Source organism: Apium graveolens, chromosome 2 (genome assembly GCF_009905375.1).
Source record: "Apium graveolens cultivar Ventura chromosome 2, ASM990537v1, whole genome shotgun sequence".
NCBI classification, from domain to species: Eukaryota; Viridiplantae; Streptophyta; class Magnoliopsida; order Apiales; family Apiaceae; genus Apium; species Apium graveolens.
This window is the reverse complement of record NC_133648.1, coordinates 80995423-81006526: the sequence shown is the minus strand read 5'-3', so window position 1 is coordinate 81006526 and position 11104 is coordinate 80995423. Positions and strand designations below refer to the sequence as shown.

Below are 11104 nucleotides of genomic sequence, written 5' to 3'. Positions count from 1 at the left end.
ATAACCTCAGCCTCAAAGACAGATGCGGCCATAGGAAAATAACTAACCTTGTCTGCAACATAAGACCCCGAATGATCCCTCAACACCATTCCTACCGAGAAATTATAAGAATTAGGAAATACAGAAGCATCCGCATTAACTTTGACACCCCTGCTTCTGGACAATGCCATCTGTTCACAACTTTCTTCACTACTGGTCTTGCCTGAGAGATGAAAGGACCCAGTTTTTTCTTTGCATCTAATCACTCTGAATACATTTTGAAGCTACCGTCCATAGCAAACGCGGAGGTGACAACCTTCTCATCCCAGACTTTTTTATTTCTCCAAAACCACACTCCCTACAGTACAATACAAATCTTGACAACTTCTTCTGTAGGTGCATTACTTATCTTCTCCAATAGCCATTCATGAGCATGTTCGACATTATTCCAATCTTACCTTAAACCCACATGATGCTTAAAATGACCTGCAAAATCATAATTAAAGAACAGATGTGTCATATGTTCTATGTCATTCAAACATATTGGACAGGTGATAGGCACTCTAGCTCCTCTAGCACTCAATCTCCTTCTAACATGGATCACATTACGGCAAAACCGCCAAATGAAAACTTTCACCTTATGAGGCACTTGCAAATGCCACACTTTCTTACACCTAACACACTGATCCGCAGTACCAAACCAAAAATGCTTGTTAAACCAGTGATGATAACCCGATTTCGTATTATAAACACCACTATTAAATCTCGTCCAAACCATCCTATCCGTAATATCTCTTTGAGGAATATGTACAGCCAGAATAACATCTGCATCTTCCTTTAAAAAATGGTCTTTGATCAGGCTATGATTCCATTTCTTCTCATTAGGACAGAAAAGACTCGAAATAACTTCATTCCTTCCATCGTAAAAAGGGTTTGGTTCAACATAAAAATTCATTTTCATACGCAGCCAAGGATCCTTAGTAGCTGCAATGTCATCTCCATTGCCGAGAACCCATATAAACCCTCCTATCAACTCCTCTTTACCTGTCCATAAGCACTGCCATATGAAACTGGACTTACGACCTTTGCCAGCCTTCAAAATAGTTGAATTTGAAAAAAATCGAGCTTTAAATAATCTGGATACAAGAGAGTTAGTATTATGCAAGAAAGACCAAATATGTTTATCATGCAACGCAATGTTAAAACCATATAAATCCCTGAATCCCAACCCTCTTTTACTCTTTGCATAACTCATATTCTTCCAAGATAACCAATTTAAACCTTTCTGATTCCCCGCCTTGCCAGTTCCCCGCAAATAATTATTAAACATCTATTCTAATTCCTGGTAGACTGACTTAGGAATAAGGAAACAAGACATGTTATAGGTTGGTATAGCCTGAGCTACATTTCTAATCAGAATAGTTTTACCATCTTCGGATAAAGGTTTTACTTTCCATGAATATGCTCACTAGCCTTGTCCTTTAAATAACTGAACACCCTCGTCTTTGATCTACCTACTAATGAAGGTAACCCAAGATATTTGGTATTTGCCAAGTCATTATGTACCACCAGAATTGTTGAAATTTCAACCTGTTTATCACGTCTCACATTTGCACTGAAAACACCCCTGACTTCTGAAAATTAACAGATTGCCCTGAACAAGATTCATAGTTCAACATCAAGTTCTTTATATTCGAGGCTCCCCCTACTATTGCTTGAAAGAAAAGGAAACTATCCTCAGCGAATCAAAGGTGCGATACCATTGGAGCTTCTGGACAAATTCTACAACCACTGATGTCACCATTAGCTACGGCCTCATCAATAGAATTAGATTAAACCCTTCACACATAATAAAAAGAGGTAAGGGGAGAGAGGATCCCCTTGTCTTAACCCCTTTTTTGGCGTGATGGGTCCAATAACTGAGTCGTTGAAGCAAAAATTGTAAGTGACTATTTTCACACACATCATCATCCACTCGATCCAGGTATGACAATAGCGCATGATAATCAGTCTTCGACGGAAAAAAGATCAACTCACTGTATCATACGCTTTACTTATATCCAATTTAAGAGCCACTTCTCCCCATGTTCCATGCTTTTTCAAACTCATGTGATGGATTAGTTCAAAGGCAACCAGAACATTGTCTGAAATGCTTCTATTTTTAACAAAAGCAAACTGATTCTCCGAGATGGCATAAGGAAGAATAGTTTTCATTCTATTTGCAAGAACTTTAGCAACAATTTTATAAAGGACATTACAAAGAGCAATAGGTGTGAGATCTTTTAAACATGAAGCATTTTTTTTGGAATAAGGAAAACATTTGTACAATTAAGATCACCTGGAAATTTCTTCGTATGCAACCATTCATTGCAATATTTGAACACCTCACGTCCCATAATCGACCAAAAATTCTGAAAGAAAGCAGGGTTAAGACCACTGGGACCCGAAGCCTTATCATGATGCATTTATTTAACAGCCTTTGTGAAATCATCAAAAGAAAATTCCTATGTTAACATTTTGTTCTGAGCTGCTGAAACAAACATGTGTTCCCTTAAGTTCTGTGATTCACCAACATTGTCAGCCACAGTGAACAACATAGTAAAATAATCCTTTACTACCGCACACATACCCTCTTGATCCTCTACTTTATAGCCCTCATTGTCATAGAGAAAACTGATCTTGTTAGCCTTCTTTCTTGCAGAAGCCGAGGAATGAAAAAATTTAGTGTTCTCATCACCTTCTTGGAGCCAAAATAGCTTCGCTCGTTGTTTCCAATAATTTTCCTCCTGAAGTAAAAGGATATTCAACTTCTCTCTCATTTATCTACACCTGCGCACTTTGATCATCGCAATAATCCACCAACCTATCTAAGTTGTCCTTATGCTCCTTTACTTTCTCTCTAAATTTATGGAAAAAAGATCTCCCCCATCGGGCCATGCACGAAGAAACCTCAATTAGTTTAGGCAGCAGATGAGCCATATGAATAGTCTTCCAAACCTCAGTCACCTCCTTAGTAAAATTCAGATCCTTTAACCATACATTTTCAAAACAAAACCTAAATTTTTTCTTACTGATATCCACTTTAAACAACTCCAACGGTAGAGGATCATGATCATAAAATGAAGTACGAATCACTTTCAAATTGTGCATCAAAAATTTACCCCACCAGTTCGATGTTGCAAATCCTTTGTCAATTTTCTCCCTAACCAAGCATGTGTCCCCCTACTCTTCTCCCAAGTGAACTTTCCTTCATTTATGATAAGTTCAGACAGTTGACATTCCTCCATCATATTGCGAAAACCATCGAGCAAGCACTGAGGATGAGGATTTAACCCTTGTTTATCAACAACATTTAACAAATCAATAAAATCTCCCCAAATAAGCCAGTGAAGTGATGGATACTAGCCAATCTACGGATTAAGTTCCAAGAATCTCTGCGGCTTGTCCTCTCAGGATACCCATAAAAGCATAACAGATGCCACGAAGCACTACTGTTTTCCAAGAAAAGCACATCAATGTGATGTTGAGAGTACCAATAAATTTCACACTGTAAAGAACGTTTCCATAAAACTACCAAACCTCCACTGCGACCCACTCTATCAACCGAGAAACAATAATCAAAACCAAAATGTATTTTGAGTTCTTCAATATTATTTGCAAAAGAAATAGTTTATATTAAAAAGAGAAAATCGGGTTTATGATCTTTCAAAAGATCATAAAGAGCATGAACTGTACGAGGATTCCCAAGCCCTCGACAGTTCCAGCTTATTCAACTCATTTCGACTGGCTAGCTTGCCTCGCAAGCTTAGACAATAAAATAGGGGAGGTCTCCACACAATCCACATCAGAAATAATGGAGTCCATGTTAACGATGTTCTGAGTTTTTAGTTGGGCCGTATTATCTCGAGCCTCACCCCTCTGCCTTTTCCTGTCTTCAATATTAAGCCCTTATTGCTCCTCAGAGTCCACTTCTTCAGGCCCATTAAATTTTGAATTTCCCTCCTTATGCCCGAAATTAATATCTCCACATTTTGAATTACCCGTGATATTAATAAAAAGTTGTGTTTTCGATATTATCTCGTTATGTGCTAGCTCGCATAGGATCAGATTTTTGAAATCCCGTATTTCTCGTCGTAGAATTATCTGTCACAACATGTCGTCCCCAATCACCTCTGCCGTTTTACCTGAGCCACTTACTCCTAACGCCTCCCGCCGACCTTCGAGGCTGGGCTTGCTAACCTCCTCACTACCAGCCTCCAGCTTTTTCTGACAAAAATACTCCGTATGAGAGAGCATTCCACAAACAAAACAAAAGTCCCCTAACTTCTCGTATTTGCAGTTCACCATAACCTCTGACTTATCGTTCTTGCATATTTTCTTCCTTAATTTCAGTGGTATACGAACATCTAATCTAACTCTCAACCTCATGAACTCCCTCCATATGCTCGAGTTATTTTTCATATCATATCGAAGAAAACATCCAAAGAAATGACCCAGCTGTTTTCATACCACTTCAGTCATATAACCAACTGGTAAATCATGAATTTGAACCCAGAAATCCACCTCCATCAATGGCACTTCGACAGGACTTCCCCGAATTTGATTATACTCATCAATAAAAATGCACCATCAAAAGTCCAAGGACCATTTGAAATCACCCAATTCATATCCTCCCTGTGAAAAAACTAAAACAAAAATAGTCCTGACTTCAAATCTTTAATATTGATACCCATAGCAGGTTTCCACAAATCCGCCATATTTGATTTCATAACATGAACACTGATGTTCATTTCGGTAAAGAAATGACCCACAAGACATAACTCAAATCTATTAACCTCCTCTTCAACCCTTTTATCGAAAGTTAATTCCTCATTCTCTTCATTTACGATGTCCATCTCCGCCAACTGCATTTCTAAATTGCCCATAATTGTGAAACAAGAAAAGAAAACTCACACAATCTTTAACAAGAAAGGAAAGAAAACTCAAATGCTCTCACATGAAAGGAGAGAAAAAAAGCATAAGATGCATCCAATTTTACAAGTAGTTGTTATGTCCAATATATAATTTTTTAAGAAGATATTTCTGAATTTTCCACATTTACTTAAACTTAGGTATAATTCACAATAAATTAAAAAATTTATTCAGGGTGCAACTTAAAAACTATCGGTATGCTGGGTACGGAACATGATCATAATAAGGTTATAAAGGTCTAAAATCGGACATAACCATACCAAAGATTGGGATTTTATTAAAATATAGGTTAAATGGTAAAAAGTGACTCAACTCAAACTCAACTTGCAAGTAAGTTATCTAACTCAAAAAATTTGTAGTAAAATTACTAAATTATTTAAAAAATTTAATCGTGTTACTACCATTAAAAAATGTTAAATATCAAACGTAAAAATGATGTGTAATGTTGATGTGGATCTTTAAGAGGTAAAATATTATTCAACATACACCCGACTCGAACTCAGAAAACTTGCAATCAAATCATTAAATTATTTGTTGATTTTATCTTTTTAATTAATTTATTTATTTCAATAAGGAGATAATATTATTAATTAATATTATAAAAATAATATTTGATAAAAACGGTTAACATATAAATTTTATTGATACTAATTAATTATGGTAAAATTGTTAAAGAATTATGATCATATATACAAATTTGATGATTTTTTACTGTATCAAGTAAAAATTATAGTTGACAAAATAAAAAGTAAAACGTACACTACTTCTTAAATTAATTTGTAGGTTATCTAACAGGCAATAATATATATATGTATATAATCTAGTTTTTCAACTTATTTAAATTAGAGATAAACTATGATAATTTATTTATTTTTTGATAAAATTTGACTTGTTATTATAAAATTAATAATTAAGATAATGATAATATATATATATTTAAACTATGGTTTATTTATAACTTAGTTATTGGTATGAAATATATTTTTTATGCCAAATGACTAAGTAGTAAATTTTTCGAGTTCAATGACATGTTTGCAAGTTAAGCATAAGTTTAATGATCTTTTCACTATTTAGTCTTTTAGTTCATACATTATTTCTTATGTGACAAGTGACGCGGAGCTAATAAAAAAATATTTAACGTACTTTCGTTAAAGTCAAACTCAACTTAACGGACGAGCAAATTTCTTTAATTTTTAATGACCAGATTGCAAGGTTTAGTTAGTTAAATTATTTATTTGAAAGTGTTTTGAGTTTGATGATCCACTTTCAAGTTGAACGTTAGACGAAATTGTCATTCAACCTTGAAAATATGTGTCAAGAATCAAATTTGTTAATTAAATTGGACCGGACATGCAACATGTCGGCCGAACTATTATGGACCGATTTGATTAATGTTAATTTTAAATTTTAAATTTATATAATTAAATTCAAATTTTCGCCTAAATTTTGCTTTGTTCAATAAAAATTTGGAAATAAGAACAAATTTATTTTATGAAAAATGATCTTCTTTTCCAAGTCCAAGTCTCAAATTTGTTACCAGGATTTTGTTACTATTACATCTTATTAGAAAATGCGTTTTCTAATGGATTTATAAAAATTTGCATTTTTCAAAACATTAACACTTTTTGGAAGGATTTCGAAACACTACATAATTGGGGACAGTAAATACAAATAAACATAAAAGTTTGCAGGATAATTTACCAACAAAAAACTGTTTCAAAGAAGAAGCAACATTGACGGACATATTATTTAGTAATATTATATACTTCATGTGTTTGTAATAATTATTATTTTACTTTTTGACACATATGAGTTTTGATCACTTCGTTAAAATTGTTGTTGACGGAGGAATCTTGTAACAATAAAATTTGAGGTTTCTCGCCGGAATTAATATCTGTGATGGTGGTTATTTGCTGGAAAATCAAGCGGTGTGTGATGGTTGTATGTTGATTGGTGGCTGAAATTGATTAGGGCAGGTGGTGGCTCCTTTTCAGCTCTCAACTTCTTACCCCTCTCAATGTGCCTACGTACCCTTTATATAGAGATCAAGCCTGACGTTGTTCTTGGGGAATGATAGAGTATATTTTTATTTTTATTTTAAATGATTTTTTTCCTCATATTTATTGTGTTTTGCATTGATTTTAATATTTATTTAATAGATTTTGATGTTTTATTGTAGGATACAAGGAAATTCTAGACTTGGAAGGATTTGGAGTAAAAAGTCATCTTTTGGAGTGGATATAGAAGAAAATTCGTATTATATGTCTCTATGGGCTGCAAATACCGTTTGGGCCGTATCTAGAGATCCCGAAATCCAATTTTGATGATATTATAGTCCACGCGAAGTCCACGCGAAGTCCACTGGATTTTCTTTAATTCAGAGCTGGTCCAGTAAGGAGAATCCATCTGGAGAAGTCCAGAAACAGAGAAAAACAGAGACCTGCAAATTTTTAATAAAAGAATCATATTCGGTTTAGAAGTGTCTCTTGTAGTTTTATTAGAACAAGAAAATAATTTGATTATTAGATAGAACATCAGATTTTATTATTGGTTAGTGAGTTTTTATTATTATTAGCTTGGAGAAGAGAGACTTACATACTTTTTATTGGAGCTATGGTTCTTACTCTTTTTGAGATACACTTTGTTTTAGCTTTATTCACCATTAATACAATTATTTGAGGTACTATTTTCTTCTCTTATTTTAGTAGTATATGTTTATTATGGATTTATTCATTATTTTTCTTGTTTTTATTTATAGCATGAGTGAGTAGTCGTAATTTAGGGCGCAGGGAAAACCATGTTTACACCACTATAATGGTTTAATTTTCACAGTATTTTGACTGGTTTAAGTGATTCTAATTGATATGTTTTAATATTTAGTTTGTGTAATTGGTCAATATCATAGACTAATTATATATAATAATGGTACTAGATCGAGAGATAGTGTACTAATTAGAGGCACACATACGATTAGCCGAATGAATGAATGCGAGAGTATCATTAAATTTCTGAGAGCGTTGATACTTGAGAGAGATCGACATATGTTCTAATCACTTGACCAATTAAATTACTAAAAGTTTTATTGTGTAATCATGTTCTAAGAGTGTTAATACTTGAGAGAGATTGACAGACTCTAGTTGTGTGACCAATTTAGTCGCTTTAGCTTAGGAACCAGTTTGGTGTAAGCATGGTGAACCCGATTCCCCTAGAATTTTAGTTAATTGATCCTCAAAAATAGTTATTTGCATTATTTAGTTATATAAAATTCCCAACAATCGTTATCACTGTAGGAACGATTTACAATAATTAGATTAAAATTCTTGAGATTTGTGTTAATCCCAAACAATGCAACAAGAATTATAGGGCTTGAATGTAATTCTGGCTACTTTTTCTGATTTTAAGAATGTTCTTACTTAATATATAATTATATTTGATTTTGTAAGAAGTGCGGAATGAAAATAAAATAGAAATCAAAACACAAAGCAATAAAACACAAAGTTTTAAAACTTTCTGGTGGATTTGAACTTATCCACCAGAGATATATATAAAGTTGAGAACTCTGTGATGCTTGAATAGCACACAGCTGCTTACAAGAGAACTTACAGAATTATAAAGAGATTCTTAACAGATACAGCCTTTTCTATCTCTTAGAAAATAATGCTTACTCAGTTAAGTTGTTCTACTTGCTACACTTGGTTTATATATCACCAAGTTACATGATAGTAAGGCAAGACAATAAGACAAACTGAATCTAGTCTAACTTCATGCTGCTATATTACTCTATCCAGCATATTTGAATATCTTCATAATTGCATCGAAATGGTAATGCTTCTTTGTTTTCTAAATCCTGCAATAAGGCTACCACATTCCATTTGCAAATACCCGACGCATGTGACTGTGTTGTCACTGTCAGCTTCTATTTTGAATATTATCATCCGTCGGGACTGTGTTGATCATCTGTCGGGACTGTGTTGATCATCCGTCGGGAGCCTTATTGATTATTTGTCGGGAGTCTTTGTAGATCATCCGTCGGGAGTCTTTCTGTCACTTGATTCTATTTCACTTATGCAGAATTACAAGACATCTTATATTTACAATTAGCCAACCTATTATGCGCATCAATCTAGTAGTCAACATGACTCAAAGAATCCTACAGTATCTACTCAACTAAAATATTGTTGTTTGAAGAAATGTGTTACAATACTTATTGTTACATAAGCTACACTCTCGATGGATGTTAAACTGTCATCCATCGGGACTATAAAGTTCATCCGTCGGGACTATATTAGAACATCCGCCGAGAGCTACAAAAATACTAAGTTAAATCTACTAAGGTATTTTGTTCAACTTATCATCAAGTTCACAACCTATTCTTAACAATCTCCCCCAATTTATGTCTACTGGAATTGTAGCCATAAATTAAGAGAAACTTGATGATAACAAAATACCCTAAATAAACAGATTAGTAAAGCTAGATAAAACTAGTAAGTGCTACAGTTTATATGAAAATTGAACAAAGTAAAGTGTTAATAGGGATAAATAAATCTTGATGGTGTAATTAAATATTACAGTAATTATACAAGGTTTGGGCTACTAGGCCCAATAAGAAGATGTATGATATTCAGACCAAAAAGGTTAACACATTGATCAGGCCTGATGGACCAGATCAGGCCTGATGGAACAAAGAAGGCCCAAAACCCTAATTATTAATTAATTTTGTAATTAATTAATAAGGGAGAAAAATAGCTATTAAGATAAGTCCTAGTGGGGATATAAATCCTTGTAGATTGGCCTCCAAGGAATCTCATAGGATAAGGAATCAGCTTCCTACTTCCTAGGACTCCCAAGTCCATTCTAATTCAAAGACTTGACCACCAAGTCTCCTATACCAGGTCCAATTCAAGGACTTCCAACATCTATATAAGGGGCCTAACCCCACAAATCAGAACCTATATTTTTTGACTTGATCCTTGGCAATCAGCAAGGTACGTTGGCATCTTATTAAGGCAGATTGAGTCACGAAACACAAGAGCAGTCAAATCGAGCCTCGAAGCTCACGTTCCTTAGTAATAAATACAGCAATTATACATCTTAGTTTTTGATCCATAACATTTGGCGCCGTCTGTGGGAAGACATAACAATAACTATGGCGAGAACACGGAGAACAATTAGAGCTCTGGAGGAAGGAACACCATCGGGGACAACTCAGGTGATTTCGTCAACCGTGGAGATACCTCCTCATTCAACTTATACACCTACCCAAGGGGAAGCCCAAACAGGGGCAACTCAACCTCAGCCACAAGGGACAATTCCCCCGGCTATTCAAGGTATGAATTCCCAAGTTCAACAACTACATGCACCTGTGAACTCTCGGCCCATTGGGTACGAGTATTCAACTGTTGTGATCACTAACCCCCTTATGGGATGCCCCTTCACCCTGAGGTGGGAGGAAGTGGACATGATGGATGGAGTGAAGCACGAGGGCGATCGCCCCCTACATACAAGGTTTGGCTCCTATCCTTGAGGATTAGGAGTTTTTTGGTCCTTACACTGAGAGAGACTCTGAATCTTCGGATGATGAAGTAGCCCCAAGAAGAAGACGTGCTGGAAAAAAACCGATGGCTGATGGAAGCCAACGTCCTCAAAATACCCAAGGGACGAACCCCCAAGAAGTGCAGGAAAGGATCAGGGCTCATGAGGCTGAGATTCAAAGGCTGAGGCGCGACTTGGAGGCGCGCCAGACTACCAGACCCCCAGTACCTCCCAGGGGGAGAAATCCTCCTCCTGTCATAGACCTGGATGGTCCAGTACGGAGAAGGAATGTTGTCCCAAGGGCTGATCCAAGCAATCTCCTTCCCCTTGGAGATCCTGATGATCCTACTCCGCCTTTCACTGAAGAAATAATGAATGCCCATATCTCAAGGAAGTTCAAGATGCTAACTATCAAAGCTTATGATGGCACGGGAGATCCCGCTAATCATGTTAGGACCTTCTCTAATGCACTGCTGCTGCAGCCCATGAATGACGATATTAAGTGTCGGGCCTTCCCTCAAACCCTGTCGGGAATGGCTCAAAGGTGGTATAGTCGCTTGCCCCCAAACTCTATTGGGTCGTTCAGAGAATTAAGTCAGGCTTTTATCAAGCAATTCATCAG

At 35.6% G+C, this 11104-nt stretch overlaps 1 protein-coding gene across 1 annotated transcript; it reads right to left on the bottom strand.

Annotated features, from left to right (window-relative positions):
- Nucleotides 1-237: 237 nt before the first annotated feature.
- On the bottom strand, nt 238-1309 carry LOC141690954 (uncharacterized). The gene is made up of 2 exons (XM_074495706.1): nt 438-1309; nt 238-337 (listed from the first exon to the last, which is right to left on the bottom strand). Exons 1-2 carry the CDS (start codon nt 1307-1309, stop codon nt 238-240), a joined length of 972 nt encoding a protein of 323 aa, XP_074351807.1.
- Between the last annotated feature and the right edge of the window lie 9795 nt (nt 1310-11104).